This window comes from Hyperolius riggenbachi, chromosome 4 (genome assembly GCF_040937935.1).
Source record: "Hyperolius riggenbachi isolate aHypRig1 chromosome 4, aHypRig1.pri, whole genome shotgun sequence".
Classification (NCBI taxonomy): Eukaryota; Metazoa; Chordata; class Amphibia; order Anura; family Hyperoliidae; genus Hyperolius; species Hyperolius riggenbachi.
Window position 1 is genome coordinate 488,776,757 of NC_090649.1, and position 18,839 is coordinate 488,795,595.

General features: G+C 39.5%; 1 protein-coding gene across 1 annotated transcript in view; it reads left to right on the top strand.

The window, feature by feature from the left end:
• The window catches only part of CAMKMT (calmodulin-lysine N-methyltransferase), a 594,578-nt gene extending 576,294 nt beyond the window's left edge, over nt 1-18,284 (top strand). Inside the window, exon 11 of the mRNA XM_068233025.1 lies at nt 18,109-18,284. Within this exon, the coding sequence (XP_068089126.1) occupies nt 18,109-18,183 (75 nt within the window). The 3' untranslated portion in view covers nt 18,184-18,284. The remainder of the gene's footprint in view (nt 1-18,108) is intronic.
• The last annotated feature ends 555 nt before the right edge of the window (nt 18,285-18,839 follow it).

Here is an 18,839-nt window from a genome sequence, read left to right on the forward strand (position 1 = left end):
CTTTATGAATTAGCACACAGACCGAGAAAATACAGAGTGCAGTATTTTCCCGACAAGATTTTTTTAGCGCACTGCTGTTTATGAATCGAGGCCATTGAGTTCTAAATTATTTTTTCTTGAAGTGAATTTACATAGCAGAAACTGAACATCTATCTTAACAATAATTAGGCCAGTGCAGTGTTGGTAATCTGGATTTGCATTCACTGGACTTGGGCCTCCTTCTCCTAGTTCAGTCATGACTGCTGCACATGCGGATTATGCAATTAGTCAGCTATCTGTACAATTTCTCAGTAAATAAATGAATTAGCATAATGTTTGAGACTTATCTGTTTAATTGAGATCTCATAGGCCTCAATTCACTAAGATCATGCTGGAGATAATAAGGCAAGAGAAAACTTACCACCATGCTTGCCTTATTAACCCATTCAGGTTCTGTGGTTTTCACGTGAGAAATGTTCACCTCCCATTCATTAGCCTATAACTTTATCACTACTTATCACAATGAACTGATCTATATGTTGTTTTTCCGCCACCAATTAGGCTTTCTTTGGGGGTACATTTTGCTAAGAGCCACTTTACTGTAAATGCATTTAAACAGGAAGAATAAGAAAAAAATGGAAAATTCGTTATTTCTCAGTTTTCAGCCATTATAGTTTTAAAATAATACATGCCTCCATAATTAAAAGCAATGTATTGTATTTGCCCATATGTCCCGGTTATTTTACACCGTTAAAATTATGTCCCTATCACAATGTATGGCGACAATATTTTATTTGGAAATAAAGGTGCATTTTTTCAATTTTGCATCTATCACTATTAACAAGTTTAAAATAAAAAAAAAATATAGAAATATTTCATCTTTACATTGATATTTAAAAAGTTTAGACCCTTAGGTAAATATTTACATGTTTTTTTTTTTTATTGTAATGGTTTTTTTTTTTATAGTAAACATTTTATTTGGGTAGTTTTGGGAGGGTGGGAGGTAAACAATAGATTTATAATGTAAATGTGTGTTAATTTTTATTTATTTTTACTTTCAGTTGTAGTATTACTTTTTGGTCACAAGATGGCGGCCATGAGTTTGTTTACATGACATCACTCTAAGCGTAACACACGCTTAGAGTGACGCATCGGGGAGGGAACAGCCAGAAAAAGCACAGCTTCCGAGAGAAGCTGTCGCTTTTTCAGCGGGGGAGAGGAATCAGTGATCGGGTACCATAGCCCGATACATTGATTCCCTGGCTACCGAATCCGCGACCGAGAGTGCGCATGCACGCGCGGGATCGGCTGCGGGAGCGCGCATGGTTCCTGGACGTAGTTTCTACGTCCAGGAACCAAAATAGGTTAAGGTGTAGAGATAAGTTTTCACAGTGAGAGAGTTATCATCTCTGTCCTTAGGTTACCTCCTTTGTAGTTATTTTCACATGCAGTTAATTAACAGCCTGTCTTTAACTTAAGAATTCTGTAGTTATCTTAAGGATTGAAACATTAAAGTTAACCTCTGGACTGAAAATCTACTCAGCAGCACTGAAAAGGCTTGGTGTTTCTTTAACAGTTTCACAGCATCAGAACTTTGATTTTCTTACCAAAGCATAATTTTTAGCTGCATTTTTAGCTAAGCTCCACCCATCGAAAAAAAAGCCTGGGCTTTTTATCCCTGATGCTATGCAGAGCATGATGGGATTTCCTATGTTGTTATTCACGTTGCCTAGCAACTGGGAGAGGTGCTCAGGACACAGGGCAGTTGGAACTGTGTCTCATGCTCCATGTCACCTTCTTTCAACCAAAAAGATGGCTGCCCTCATGAAATCAAACATTTGCCTGTTCTTTTAAAACAGTGTGGGTAACAGATTATATTACCTATCTATGTTAATTAACATAACTAATGTAACTTAATGACAGTATGTTTGTTTAGGCTGGAGTTCCTCTTTTTAACTTTAGAGATCTCACCTTAACTTAAAGACAGAAGAGTTAACTTTAGGTTTGCCTGAGGTGAAATGTTTCCTGAATACTACATGCCTTATCACCATGGTGATAACTCTAGAAACGTTATTAAAGACAGGAGATAAGCTTAGTGAATTGAGGCCATTATCTGTTTTTAGTACTTGTATCATGTTTTTTTTTTGGGGGGGGGGGTCACAGTAATGCATTAAAATTGATGAATCGAAAAGATTGACAAGCTACTAAAAACAAACCTTGGAACTTTCAAAAGGAAACATACTTTTTTTTTTAAAGTTAGACAGCTACATTTGTCAGCCAGATAAAAAAAAAGACTACACTTGTCAGCCAGATAAATGCAAAAGAGACATAACTTTCCAGCTTTCCACTGTAGTTCAAATTATTAATTGAAAAGGTTATAATGTGACATCTATATGGGTTCTTATATGTGAGGCAGCCGCCACCTGCCGCTTAGCACCAAAGCGCGACTATAACAGTAACGCTATAGTTCGCGCCCCACCCACGGATTATTCGGGGATCCGACGATTGCTGACCCCAAATTACATCTCTCTCCCTATTTCTAGGATTTGGAAGGGGAATAGTATTTAGCACCACCCCGTGTTTGTGCAGCAGCAGGGGGTGAGCCGCCTTTGGCTCACCCTGCCCCAAAAAGCCATGTGCAGACGTGCCGTGCACCCCTTATATGTAGTAAGTAGAAGTTCTTTAGGATTTGTCCTTTTATTAGACTTGATAGGAAAAATGTACAAAACATTGGAGCGTTCAATTTCTTGAGCTTGGAGTCCCTTTAACGACCAGCTAACGCCCATAGGCGTCAGCAGGTCTTAAGTGGGTTACCATGGAAACGGCCGCTCGATTTTTCCATGTCAGTTCACGGAGGGTGTCTCCGGAAACAGCCGGAGAGCCGCCGATTGCGGCTCGCCAGCAAAATGTAAACACGCGGGGAAGAAATCCCCGCTGTTTACATCATACGGCGCTGCGGAGGGGGGCTTTGAAGAGCCCCCCCCCCCGCAAAGCGCAGCAAGCCGGCGGCGATCAGACCCCCCCAGGAGGACATCCCCCTAGTGGGGAAAAAAGGGGGTAAGTATGATTGCCCTGGCTCTATCCTGATCTGTGCTGCAGGCTGGAGAGTCCACGCAGCACAGATCAGGCAAACCACCCCTGGTCCTTAAGTGGGAACAAGTAACACCCATGCTAACCTAGAAATAAAAAACACATATAAAAACTACTTCTACTTACATAACAGATGTATTGCATTGTCCACACTATCCACACTTTCCATCTTAGTTACCTTTGAATGAAGCTAATCCTGACATCATTTCCTCCCTCACTCTTTTTTATCCTCTTGCTAGTTGTGTATTAGTTACCCGCCCTCCTCCCAGAGTCTTCAGACACTCCCACTGAGGTCTATACTAGGAAGTGCACTGTCTTATGTAATTAGAAGGAGGGGGAAATAAAGGGAAGAGGAGGAATATATTATAGATAAAAAGACCCCCCCAGCATGCAACTTTTTTGGGAGCCGATGGCAATGGCAATTAAAGGGCCAGTGCTCCTAACGTATGTGATAACTCCAAATTATAACAACAGAAAATGTTTTGAATGCAGGATTAGCATCTTTATCCCTTAATACACTCAGACCAGTTGCTGTTGAAATTTGATTTTTATGGTGACAATCCCGCTTTAACACTGTTATTATTAACCGTTATATTGTGTAATATGTACACTACTTTGGGTATTATTAGGTAACCAAACAGACTTCTGACTGGTGTATGTGATATGTGTTTGTGATACTGTGTAGGTATGTGCAAATAAAAATAGTTGTTAAAAAGGGCGCCTGATATAGCCATTATTAAATGTATTGTTTAGTGAAATGGGCACCAGGAAATACTGATATTCTACTATTCCCCATTGTAACTGCAAGTGATAAGATATCGGTTAATTTATCGAAATTCTGCGTCACTTCCCTAGTTACAATGTAGCAACACATTGCTTCCTATAGCATACTTATTGTACGCTAATGGAAAGTGCTTAGCGGGGACATCTTGTGGCCAAATAGTAAAATTACACCTACTGACTTTAGGGAATACATTTTTTTTAATATGTATGTCAAGAGGGCATATTATTATTAAATTATGGGCTATAAATTAGTAATGGATGTAACACTGTAAAAATGCAGCTTTATTCCAAATAAAATTTTGTCACCATACATTATACTAAGGATATAATTTTAAAGTTGCAATACCCGGGACAAATGGCCAAATAAAATGTGTGGATTTTAATTACAGTAGCATGAATTATTTTAAAATGATAATGGCGGAAACTGAGAAATAAGGATTTTTTCGATTTTTTTCTTATTATTCTCATTATAATGCATTTAGAATAAAATATTTCTTAGCATAATGTAGAATCCAAAGAAAGCCTAATTGGTGGCGGAAAAAACAAGGTATAGATCATTTTATTGTGATAAGTAGTGATAAAAGTATTGGGGAATGAAAGGGAGGAGCGCTGAAATGGGAAAATTCCTCTTGTCCATAAGGTGAAAAATACCGGCGGGCTGAAATGGTTAAAGTGTTTTTTTTTTTATTAATACCAAACTCATAAATTTACATACATTTTAAATAAGTGAGTGAACCATAGGCATCATTTTTTACATTTTACTGAATGAGTCATATGATAAAGGTGTCAAGTAGCAAAACAAAGAATCCTGAGACAGACTATATAAACAATGTACGTGTCTGGAAACAGACCATGAGATAAGGTCCGTAAGGACATAAATATGTACTCGCATGATGTTTGCTGAGACTATTTTCGCAATGGGCATTTTTTCTATGACAAACGGTAATTTTTGTAAAATCACATTACATCGTTTAACGAAAATGAATTCAACAATGTTGAACGGCGTTCAGCGTCAGGCGTCAAATAGATAATTTCCGACAAGTCCGATCTGATATCCGATCATTTTTCTGATCGATTTGGATAGAAGTGATCAGAAAATCGATCAGAAAAAAAAATGATCGGAAATCCGATTGTATCTGTGGGAAATTATCGACCCATATATCAGATGGGAAATTGCATGGTGTGTACCTGGCATTTAAGTGGGTACCTGGCTTAAGAAGCATCCTCACCAGGCACGTTACAGATCAAATCAAATATTTAATTCTCCCGGATACACAATAGCTACTTTTTTACCTGTTTTTATGAGATGTGAATGAGAAAAGGTCTTCGGAGAGGACACACCCATACCATACACACTATCTCCCAGCAATATATTTTATAGTTATCCAAATAAGGGGAAATGGAAAAAATAATAGAAAGGACTAGTATCATTATATGATATGTGCAACTGCGCTATAAAAATGGCATGCCGGTAGCTACCATCATTGACACATTTGCTGTCCATTAATATATATATCTGTGACTCAAACATACTGTAAATATACTTAAGCCTCTGAAGAAGGTCCTTGAGACATAAACATTAATCCGGCAGCAGGATTCTATTGAATGGCATGATTGGCTGTTCAGGATGAACACCTGCTTTGTAAAAAATAATGTGATGTTTTTGAAACCATTTTTGTAACGATGATTATTTTGACTATAAATTTTATCCGTGACTTTGTATATATCTTACATTACTGGGGCTTGTTACTCTTGGTTACCATATATATTTGGTCAGTGACATGACAATATACTGTGTACAGCACTGTAGAATATGTCAGTGCTATATAAATACATAATAATAATAATATACTTAATTATGAATTACTACCTAAAAAAACATTACATTTTTGGGAGTGTTTTACCAGGCAGAGTTCTCATGCTATTTAATGCAACAATAATTTTATCAGTCAAAGCACCTTTTATTTCTTGCTATGTATTCGAATCTAACAACTTTTTAAAACATTTTTTTTTAGTTATTTAGAAATACTTTCATCATTTGATTCCCCTGGTTAAGAACCCCTCATCTACTTTAATTCCAGAGCTACATGATGGCCCAGTGCCTTCCACTCTCACTCTGAAAATGTAGGAGTACCAGTGTCGAATCTTTGCCAGGATATATTACCAGCATGGAGTCTGAATTTTCTATCCATGTTTGCATGGGCTTCCTTTGCCATCCCAAAAAGCCTAACGGTTAGCTAAATTCGCTTGTTTCAAAATTGGCCCTAGCCTAAAGCAGAGATGGAAGATTGTAAGCTCCTCCAATGAACAGTTAGTGGCACGAATTGTTCACCGTACTCCACAAAGAACGGTGGAAAATGTCAGCATTGTGTAAATTCATGACAATAATTCTGTCTGCATGGAAGACATTCCCGAATCTTAGGAGTTGTTGATCGGCAAGACCAATTTAGAGCCACTAGGCTGCCGCTGGCAAAAGCCCTCGTGTTTTTTAGCCTATTAAATCAGAAATAATTTAATTCATTTTTACCAATCTGGTAAAACGAGAAACAATGAACATTTTTTTTTTTTATTTCTGGTCAGATCTTTCTTTGGAAAGCTGCTGTTTTTTTCCCCCCTTCTTCAACATTGTTGTGTAAATGGAAGCTGCTAGTCCCCCTCCCATTCACCGAAAAAGAGCTTTTGTTAGATTTAACAGTCATGCCGATAAGTACAACTCAATATTTCTGCCCGTTTGGCAGGATCGAGTCTTTCTGCCCCGGCACATCCTTCATGCCTCATCTTTCCGAGGATGATTTTTGCTTCCCGAAATAAGAAGAGGCGTCTTCCTCTAGGCTGCATGTTATCCTCTTATCCCTACTGTTTTGGAATAGAGCGTAACCAGCTGGAAGACTGTAAGGAGTCTGATAATGCAGCTATTTTCTGCCGTCCCGTCTTAATCTTGTTACACAAATGGTTGTGAAAGGATTCATGAATTTTGCCCTCTGCATTAGCGCGTCACGTCTCTCTCTCTCCTATGCAGCTGCATTCTACAGGGAGTAGTTCTCCCCTCCTCCTACAACAGGGGAAAAAATTAGTTACAATCTTGGCAGTAAAGCCAGTAAAAAAAAAAAAATCCCCAGATTTAGGCAACCACCCATGAAGCTGATTAACAGTCAGTGATCAGGAGGAAAAGATTTGCCTCTTAAACTTTTCACCTCTCATTGTTAGCTGTGAAATTTTATTTCCGTTTAAAACGCAAGCCTGTAATCAAAACTGTGCAGTGCTACGCTATATGCCAGTGCTTTTGTCAGAACGTAACCCACCAACCTTCTCTAGGATCCAAGCTATGGGAAAGGTATGTTAACATTTTTTTATGCAATTGTGTTTATTTAAATCTTCTATTCATGAGGTTACTTCTGTACTGAATCAAGGAGAACTCTCAAGATTTTATATTTATTTATTTTTTACTCAGTATATTTTTATTCCACTTTACTTTATCAACTTGAAATAAAAAAAGGGAAACTGTGTAATTGGATTTTGAAAGATACAGCAAAAAATAATTATGTTTAAATCGCAAGCAGACCTGCAGCAATTCTTCAGCTTGGTGGAAGATTTTTTGAGGGAATTATTATTTTTTCCTAAAGTAAATAGTTTGTCATCCCGGCAAAAAGAAAATAAACAGTAGATTATTATTCAGTACCAAAGTTTCCAAATATTAAATCAGACACTGTCGCTGTCGCCACCTTGTTTCATTCAAAAAAAAAAATCATCCTTAAACCTCCTAATTAATGCTTATTTAAGAAACATCAACAAAACACGCACCTATGTTTATAACATTTTGAAAATTAACTCAAATTACTGACAATTGCATTTAAAAAAACAAAAAAAACTAATAGTTCTTTTGATTGTGTGTACTGTTACTATAACAGAGAACTGAGACTTGTAAAAAAAAAAAAAAAAAAGAAAGTCATTAAAGTGAGTGGGGAATTGCATGGTGTAAAGACAGATGACTTTTCACCTCCATTTTCCTGTTTAAACACCCCATCCCAAGTGCCCGATGTTTATAATCTGTGCAGAGTGTTGTTGATAATTGTAGATTGTCTTAAAAGTAAACAGTAGGGCTTCCTCCCGCCCACCTCCCCCCTCCTGCAGTGACTGTTCACCCGGTGGGTCTGAGCATGTTACATCCAATTACACTGTAACTCATAATGCTACTAATAGCAACTATATTGCTGTGCCTCCCTCAGTCCATGTCGACCTTATTCTGCACATCAAATTAGAAAATCACTTTCTTTCCATCGCTTTTTGTGTTATTTTTTTCCATTCCACTGATCTAAAACAATGAAATTGTTTTAATTGAGAAAATGTGTTTTCTGGGCAATAGCAATATTTGTTTGACAGTCACACAAAAATATAGACGGGTGAAAGGGCAAAGCATTTACACAATGACCTAAAATATTTTTGTTTTCTTTTTATAACAATAAAGTTTTCTCATGAATATTTAACTTCTTTTTTTATATATATTATTTTTAATATGATGTCATACCTCTTCTCATTGTATTTATAAGATTATTATATTTAGTTTTTGTGTTTTCAATTTGCAAGTCCTTCTTTTACTCAGTTAACTTCCATCACGCTTTAACTGCAAATTACATTTTTTTATTTCTTTTTGTGAAAAATGAAAAAAAACTCTTGTTTAATAAAAAATAAGCATTTAAATGGTTTAAATTTTAGATGTTTAGATATAGGCGTAGCCTTTTCACTGATCATTTGCTTTTATTTCATATTTATTTTTGCTTTGTAAGCAGGCAGGTTGCAGGGCAAATGGCAAAGCCCTTCTGAGCCGGGAGTAGGTACATTAAATGCTGCTATAATGCAATTGGATCACCTGGAGTTCTGTATTGTGCTTAGCAGAGGTCACATGACTCCTTTTCTCTCTCCAGCCTTCAGCCACAAACCCCATTGTGGTGTCTAATCACTGACCATTATACAAGCAGGTTTATGTACTTGCTCACATGGCGCTCAATGTGCCGTATACTAATGTGTTCCAGTGCATTTACATATCTTTATGTTGTTCATTATTTACATTCCTAGTGTATTAAATTTATGTTAGCATGAACTTTGGTTTGTTTTTTCCTGCAATGTTTATGCAGCAATTTTTTTAAATATTTTATTTACACAACTGTTAGACAGTTCACATAAGTCTGCGTACATTTTTACATACGTTAAAGCTGGCCATGCACATGTGTATAGAGATAAGCAATCTGTACTTCCTGATTAGGAACTATCAATCAATCAATCTACTTCCTGATTAGGAAGTATCAATTAATCTACCATCTACCATACACAATAGGCAGGTTTCAGTCAGATGTCGGATTACATTTTACCGAAATTTGCCAGAATAGTGCTCTGAAAAGGTTTGTGCTGCTTGATACCTTATCAACATTGGTTGACCCACTGCACGATCTATTTTAGATTTTCTGTTGCCATTTCAGCCATATTTGATCAAAATGACTGGATCTGTCAGACATTGGTTGTAGTTATCAGGGATGAGCAGAAACTACGCCAGTGCGAATTTACGCATCGTAGTTCGCATCTACGCAACGTAGTTCGTAGGTGAAGTTTCAAAACTACGCTTACGAATTTACGCGTGCCGCTACACGTAGCTTATGCCCACTATGCGTAGTTAACAAGTGTATTGCGTAGTGAACTTCGAATGCGGTACTCGCGTCTAATTATCCGCATGTGATTGTATGCTTGCAAATTTACGCATTGGAAGGGAGAATTTACACATAGAAGAGTTCCTGGGATAAGCAATTGAAGAGGAATTAATGCGTAAAATTTTCTGCATACGGGCATAAGCATCCGCATTTGCTACACTTCGCACTATGCGTAATTGCGTATTTTAACGCGTAGTCTATGAAATACATACGAATTGAATATTTGATTTCGAAGCCGCAGTTTGGCAAAGCGTAATTGCGTAAAACTATGCGTAGTTCCAGCGTAGCGAAGTTGGCTGACTACGACCATCCTTGGTAGTTATTGATCTGTGTATGGCGGTCTCTACAATTCTGCCCAACAGAAACTTGAAAGTAAGGTTAGCCAATGAGAGGCAATTCATTCCGAGTTGATTTCGAATTATGCAAATTTGTTTTTATACAGCTTGAAAATAAACAAATGGAATACATCCAAGGTGTGATTTGATTGGTCTATTTTTAAGTTGAACACATTGGCATAAAACTTTGCAACATTCTGCCTCAGCTTGGAATTATTTGAATCTCATCTCTGCTTGGAAGTTTTCTATAAGCAAATGAACATTGAAGATTTTTTTAAGTTGGATGTTAAAAATTTGGTTTCCTAAAATCAAGGCTAAGACAAAAAGTTTTCAGGGACCTATAAAGCCTGCGAGCAAAATGTATTTGAATCGTTGAGTAGTGTGATGAGGTCTTTCAGTCTCCTTTGAACTTCCATTTGTTGCCTGCGTACCCAATGAGGGACAGCAATAAACGCTCTTCTTAGCTCTAAAAAAACAATCTTAATTTTTACTGCTTCCATCACTGATTTTATATTATTATATTATTAGTAATATTATTTTTTGTTTTTACAAAGCTCCAGAATATTTTATGCAGTGTTGTACAAGAAATATGGAATATTCTCCCCTCCCTGATGTCTAAACTCAGGCATTTTTCAGTGGATATCACTATAGAAATGGTGATCATATATAGATTGGTAATTCTGGTTCTTTGGTGGGTTGGTCCCAGTGGGAAGCTGGAGAGGCTTATGTAGCAGCAGTGCGCCATCAACCCTACCTCTCCCTCTAGTTCCTACCTCTCCCTCTAGATTGTAAGCCTTTGGGCAGGGTCCTCCTCCTTTTGTCTCCTACCTGATCATGCACCTCCATTGCTGTGCACCCATCCTATGGATCTGAGTGAACTCGACTTGCCTAATCTCCATGCTCCCCCCAGTGACTAAGCATTGCCTTGTACTCATACTGTGCTGTGTGATCTGGTCCTTCTTGTATTCCTGTATTGTCATATTGCTGTATGTCACCCCTAAATATTGTCTGTAACCTAAATTAATGTCCAGCGCTGTGTAATATGTTGGCGCTTTATAAATACAATAAATAAATCAATCAAGATTTGCTTCTTCAGGCAGCATAAAGCCAGCGACTGCAGTGGCAAGATCAATTCTGTTAACGTCTCATCTAACATCCAATGCTGGGCATACACGGGTCGTTTTTTCTTATCAATTGAGCCGCTGATGGCTCGATTGACAATATCCAACGTGTCCAATCAGCGCCTGGATCAATTCCACGCTCGATACCCGCGGGCAGAACAATGGGAGAAAACGAGCGGAAGATAAGAAGCGCCCGCGGGGACAAGCGGGAATCGATGCAAGTGCCCATGGGGACGAGCGGGGACGCGGCGGGAGTCGAAACAGATCATGTATTCCCAGCATTAAGCTACCTACAGACCCGGTAGCCAATAAAGACCGCCTCAGCTGAGAATCTAGAATGAGTTTAGTGTTTATAGCGGCTGTCCGACATCTAAAGATCTAGCATGATCCCTAAGCGCGTTGTTCTCCCCACTCACCTTTCCTGCAGGAAGCCACTCTATCGCGCTTCGCTTATTAGCCCTCCGCTCCCTTCCATAGCAACTGTGGCTCGAAGGATTGAGTGCCGATCCCTTCCAATCAACAGTAATCTTACATGTGTATGTAGCTTAGCCGTGCAAAATAGTGGAACAGGTAAACAATCAATATCTGAGAGATGTCCTGTTCTTACCTACAGAATTTATCTATAGTGTAAAATATAGAATATGTAACCCCCTCTCCCCCCCCGGCATTTTACTCCTATGCCATTGATATTGCACGGCCGGACAGCGCATGCCCACGACGAGTTGAAACTGTTCTACTATGTTTGGTCTCAGTCAGTTAATAAACTCATATGGGTTGGAATATCACTCTGGGTGATACACAACCTTATGTTTCATTTCTCCCATGTCCCTGTCTTTCTTTCTGCTGTACAGTGGCTTAACCGTGGAGAAACAGCCCCCACAACCATGGGGCGGAGTCCTGGTAGGGGGCCCAGAGTGTGGAGAAGGGGGGTGCCCCATACAAGTTTGTGCCCCCATAACCCTCTTGGCCTCTAGCTTCCTGAAACTTTACATGAGTAACACAGAAGAGATTATTTTCCTATTGTTTCCATCCGCATACCTTCCTGAAATAAGAACGCTGATAACACCCTATCATCTTGGCTCCTCAGGCACACTACTCGAGGTAATATTCAATCCTGGCCTCTCTCCACACATTTACTCACCACTTTCTGTCACCTTCATCTCATAAACATATCTTGCATCCTTTCCTCACACATGACACTACTTAAAGTGGATCCGAGGTAAACTTTTACACGTTTCATAATTGTGCCCATTACATATATTTTATAGGGCATTCCTCAAGCCAAATAATTATTTTTTTGTTTTAATGCCCTAATTACCTATAAACTAAATAAGCCACGCCCACAGCTCCTCAGGGGCCTAGGCATTCTGAGTCCCATATAGCAAGTGGTCATGGGAGTTCAGTCGGGGGGAGGAGGCTTTTTCCGAAGAAGGAGGCATTGCCAGCTGGGAGCTGCTGAGATTTTAGAGGCAAGGGGGCGGAGAGAGGAGGAGAAGGGAGTGGATATTTCACAGGCTGAGGGGTGGAGATACAGAGCAGCTTTGCTGTGTAATAATGACAATCAGAATATGGCTGCTCTCATTTGATTCACAGGAAGAAATATTCATATACTGCTGAAGCTGTTTGCAGCTAGAAATGCTGTGTAAACCATTTAAACTTTAGATAAGATATATAGACAAGTCAATTGCTAACGTTAGTTTTTAATCTCGTATCCGCTTTAAAGGCAGGACATGACCTAATCTTATCCCCCCTTGATTATTGCAACATCCTCCTCTGTGGCCTTCCAACTATAGATCTGTGCGGAACTCTGCTGCTTGATGTATACGCCTCTTATTTCTGCTTCGCAACTGCTGCCCCTGTTTGCCAAGTCCTCCATTGGCTGACAATTACCGAGATGACTCATTCAAATTTCCTTCACTTACCTCCTCACATTGATGTTTACAGAACTTCTCACAAGCTTCTTCCATCCTCTAAAATTCCCTCCCAAAACATTTTGTCACGCTCCAATTCTTGAAATCATGTGTTTAAAAATCACCCTTTTGGTATACCATATAATCTAAGCTAGGCCATTCTCACCTAGCTCTGCTGCTTGCAGAATCCAACTCGGGTATTCACCTCACCACCTCGTTTGCTCTTCATCCTTCTTAGATTGTTCCCCAACAGTGGCGGGCTTCCCTTTCCTGTTGTTTCTTGTGTTTGTTAGACATCGTATTGGGAGAGCGACAGACGAGAGTAATCAGCACAAGACTGATCTGTTAATTTTACATGCCTGTTTTTAATCTGGAATATGTGAGTGCAATACCTTTTTATATTTATATTAACTTCTTGCCGACCGCTCCACGCCAGTTGGTGTGAACGTGGCGGCACCCCAGGATCGCACAACGACAATTGGTGTGAAGTCCTGGGGGCGGAGATTGCAGGGGATCGCGCACGCCGATACGCGCTCATCCCCGTTTGAATGACGGAGCTCCGCTTCGACTATCAGCCTCCCAGCGGCGATCGCAGCTAGGAGACTGTTAGACGGCAAAACCGCCGTCTATTTACAATGTACAGCGCTGCGATCTATGGCAGTGCTGTACTGCGGACAGTCGTGTGACACAGCTGTCCCCCTGGGAGGCACAGGAGCGATCCGCTGTGATAGGCTGATGCCTATGACAGCTGATCGCTCTCATTGGCTGGTGGGGGGGAGGGGCAGGTACAAAAAAATTGCTAATTTTATTGAAAAAATAATGGTTTATAAATTTATTAAAAAAACAATAACCCCCAGCAGCAATGAGAGCCCACCAACAGAAAGCTCTGTTGGTGGGCAGAAAAGGGGAGGGGAATCACTTGTGTGCTTAGTTGTATGGCCCTTCAGCGAGGCCTTGAAGCTGCAGTGGCCTAATTAGTAAAAAATAGCCCGGTCACTGGGGGGGGGGGGGGGGGCGAGGGGGTAAAAGCCTGTGCTCCTTAAGTGGTTAAAGTAACATGTTTACAGTATGAGGAGCTCTTATTATGCAGTTATTAGGTGATGTATGATAAGAGATGTGAGGTTGCCCCTGTGCCTATCCACCTGGGGGCAGCAGAGAGGTTGCTGAGTGAGGTGTGCTGTCTTATAACTTGGACAGAGAAGCATAAGGTGAGAGGCCACTGGTATTGAGAGGTGCAGGAACCTGAATGTGCCTTAAAGGACAACTGAAGTGAGAGGGATATGGAGGCTGCCATGTTTATTTTCTATTAAACAATACCAGTTGCCTAGCAGCCCTGCTAATCTATTTGGCTGCAGTAGTGTCTGAATAACACCAGAAACAAACATGCAGCTAATCCTGTCAGTACACCTGATCTGCTGCATGCTTGTTCAGGGTCTATGGCTAAAAGTATTGGGGTTAGGAGGCTAGCCAGGCAACTGGTATTGCTTAAAAGGAAATAAGTATAGCAGCCTCCATATTTCTCTTGTTTCAGTTAATGGTGGATGCCCATATTGTGTATACAAACGTTATTGCTGTCTGCGTCTCGGCCGTCACATAAGACAAGACAAATAACATTTATACTGCGCTTTTCTCCTGGCGGACTCAAAGCGCCAGAGTTGCAGCCACTAGGGCACGCTCTATAGGCAGTAGCAGTGTTAGGGAGACTTGCCTAAGGTCTCCTGCTGAATAGGTGCAGGCTTACTGAGCAGGCAGAGCCGAGATTCGAACCCTGGTCTCCTGTGTCAGAGGCAGAGCCCTTAACCAGTACACCATCCAGCCACCAGACGATGAGGGTCTGATACTTGGATGTAAGATGATAGTGATTGCTGAGTGAAGAGCACTTGGTGGTTTACAACTGTTTACAGTATCACGCTACCTATGTGCATTTTTTCTTTTTTATGTGTAAATTTTGAGATGACCTGCAAAAGGAGGAACTAACTGGAAACATATATTGGATACGTTTGAGCACAATTTGAGGAGGATTTTTGGACATGGATCATGATGGGGCTATATACTAATTATTATTATTTAGTATTCATACAGCGCCGACATATTACACAGCGCTATACAGAGTATATTGTCTTGTCACTAACTGTCCCTCAGAGGAGCTCACAATCTAATCCCTACCATAGTCATATGTCTATGTATGTATTATGTAGTGTATGTATCGTAGTCTAGGGCCAATTTAGGGGAAACCAATTAACTTATAACAACAACAACAATAACAATAATATTTATATAGAGCTTTTCTCCCTGGGGACTCAAAGCGCTGTGACCCAGCATTATGCAGTCTCAAAGGCTCGGGAAAAGAGGTGAGTTTTTAGCCTTTTTTTTAAAGCTGTCCAGAGAAGGAGCCTCTCGTACTGATTGTGGAAGTGAGTTCCATAGAGTAGGGGCTGCATAGGAAAAGGCCCGAGCACCAAATGTTAAGTGTATCCTGGGAATAACCAGCTTCATCTTGTTGGCAGAGCTTTTTGAAATGTGGGAGTAACTGGAGTGCCAGAGGAGAGCCACAGGAGAACATACAAACTCTGTGCAGATAGTGCCCCGCTGGGATTCGAGCCAGGGACCCAGCGCTGCAAGGCAAGAAAGAGCTATGCCACCATGCTGCCAATCCAATAACAATAACGTAAATAATGACTAAATCTGCATAAAGTGTAGAAATAAGATATCACTGTTTATGAATGGAGTGTACGGGTTCTTATGGAGATTATTAGAGCATTTGACCTTAAATGACTACTGTCTAAATATTGTATGCATACATATATGATGTACAGGCGCTATACAAATGTTAGGATTATAATTATTACATTTGTCTAAGAGTAAAATGCACTGTCAATTACTTTTGTCTCTTACAGTAGTTCAGATACAGATCTGGTTTTGGACTGCTCCATCTCTTCATGGGGGAGTCTTGGGACTTAAAGTGGTCTGAAAGCCACCATTTCTACTTTGCTCTAAAAGATTCCTCCCAGCTTGAAAGCTACTATCCCAGAATTTTTTTTTAGCAGAACGACACTGAAATGGTTAAACAAAAGCACTTTATCCTGCTATTCAGCTTCAATCCGCATCCAAACTGTAGATAACAGTATCTTTGTTTACATTCCAATGTTGTTACAATGTGTGTAAACACAGTGTAACAAATGAAAAGGAGTTTTCTGTGCTTCAGACACACACACAGTTTAGAAAAGCTCACTAGAAGATGTTAATATATAATAAAAATCAGTTTGAATAAAATGCAATGCCAGCTTTCAGGGTAAGATAAACTACACTTTGGAAATTTAAAAAAAGTTGTGCAATTTAAAAATACGTGCAATAACACGAACGCAAAATGTGAAACGATGCACAAGGCTATTGACTTCAATAGCCTGTAGAATTGTGTGCGTTTTGACGTCCATGGCAAAACACAAACGCGTCTAGTGCAGGGGAAAACGGCCCTACAAGTGTGTTTCCTGTGTTAAAGAGCACGTGCGGGAGCATGCACGTGCCAAAGCGGGTTCATGTGCACTATAGAATTTGCATCTAGTGTGTTCCCTGCCTGAAGGGAACCTTAACTAAACTAATAAAAAGAGTTTCACTTACCTGGGGCTTCTACCAGCCCCCCGCAGCCCCCCTGTACCTGCGACATCCTGGAACGATCCTCTGGTCCCCCACAGTGGCTTAGTTTCGATTCCGGCGACAGAGCCACTCGCCGGCAACTGTGCGCTTCCTCGATCATGCTCCTGCCTCGCGGAGTGTCTTGCGCATGCGCAGTAGGAGAAAATATTATACTGCGCGTGCGCAGAATGCTCCCGGGGATGATCCCGTTCTAGTTTTCAGAATGGTAGCATTAATGACGTGTATCAAATGTTCTGTCACTCCAGGGCCTTTGATAAGAAAGAATGACATTGTTACATTTGATGAAAATGTTTTTATTTTCATATACTTTGTACCAAAATAAAAAACTTGTAAAAAAAAACCAAAAGTGACAGAATTTAAAAGAGAATACATAAATAGTTACTTTAGGGAGTTTTTAACTATGTATGTCATGAGGGTGTATTACTCTTATTTTTGATAATAAGGGCTTGTAATCATTGGTAGTGTGCAATGAGAAAACGAAAACCATAACATAGAAAAAATACACCTTTATTTCCAAATAATATATTGTCACCATACTTTGTACTAGGAACATAATTCAAATCTTGTGATAGCCAGGACAAATAGGAAAATGAAATGTGTGGGTTTTATGTACGGTTATTTTAAAACTATAGGGGATGGAATTGGAGAAATTGTGTATTTTTTAATTTTTTCCTTTGATTTTTTTCCTTTAAAATGCATAGAAGGCAAAGTAATTACTGAAAATAAATATCACCCCCAAAAAGCCTAATTTGTGGTGAAAAAATAAGGTATAGATCATTTTGTTGTGATAAGTATCGAAAAAGTAATTGGCAAACGAAAGGGAAGAGCGTTGACAGGTGAAAATTGCTCTGATCTGTTAGGATAACAACCATTGGGGGTGAAGTGGTTAAAGAGACATTGAAGAGAACAAAAAAATATATAATATAATGAATTGGTTGTGTAGTATGGATAATTACTAGAACATTAGTAGCAAAGAAAATATTCTCATATTTTTATTTTCAGTTATATGGGTTTTTTTTTTTATAACATGGCATCATTCTCTAATATTTGCAGTTTACACACTACTCAGCATTCTAAATTATTTTACAGAGCAGGATAGTGAACTTTTGAACTGTCCTCTGCAGAAGAAAAAAACAATACAGTGACTGACACTTGAGATAATAAGCTTCAGAAGACAGAGCTCTCTGCGACCTTGAAAGCCGTTGAGCTCAATGGCTTTTTTTCATAGATAACAACTGGAGTTTCTTAACTCTTCCTGTACTGGAAACAATATTAGACTCACGTCTCTGCTCCTAATGTTTTATCTCTTAGGTGTACTACACAGACAAATCATTATATCATAATTTTTCGCTTCAGAGTCTTTTTAAGTAATTTTACTTGGTTTAGGTTTATTTTAAACATGTAGCCAAATGGTAATGGTTTTTTTTTCTTTCTTTTGCTTCTCACTTTGGCTGTACACTGATACAAACTCACCTTTCTAAAACATACATAAGTTTAGCCTCTAAATCTGTCTTTTTTTAAATGTTATTTATTACAGATAAAAGAAGATGCAGACGTTTATGATGCAGATCTTCACTACCCACTCCTCTTACTTCTTACCAAGTCGAGATAACATCATCTGCTGTGTGATCGCAGTGTGTCACCTACAAGTGTCTTTATCCAACATCTTGCCTTGTTTACATGTGTAATAAAATATCACATGCTGTGTATAAAGTTCTTTCTTGTATCTCTTCACTTGGCTGTGTGATTATTGATATCAGGAAATCAGTACCCGGAGAAGTTACACTCACAGATAATGCTGCGCCACTTCTTTGATTAGGGTAACTCTGCATACAGCACAGTGTGCTCAGTGACCTCACTTTTCTAGACAGCAGCTTAGCAAAGACGGCTTGGTCACGGACATTTTTTAAGCTTGCTGAGCGGAAACTGATACAACACACTGACGTTATTGCTGTCTTTACAGCTGTATGCAAACCGCTGGTGTTAAAGTGTCAAGCTAGGCATACATGGGTAGATTATAGCCCTACTGGCCTAGCCCAAAGATTGCTCCCCGATTGGACAGTAACTGGTTCCTTCATCACTCTGCAAACTCAGTATCGATAGATTTTCACATAAGGCTATTGTGCATTTAAAAGACCGCAAGCATTTTACCGTTAAATACAGTGCAGCGTTATGCAGCCATCAACACCCCCTTCCCCCCGCAGAGGGATCTTCAAGCATGTCCGATTAAACTTTTGATCAATAAATGTTTTAGTATACTTGTACTTC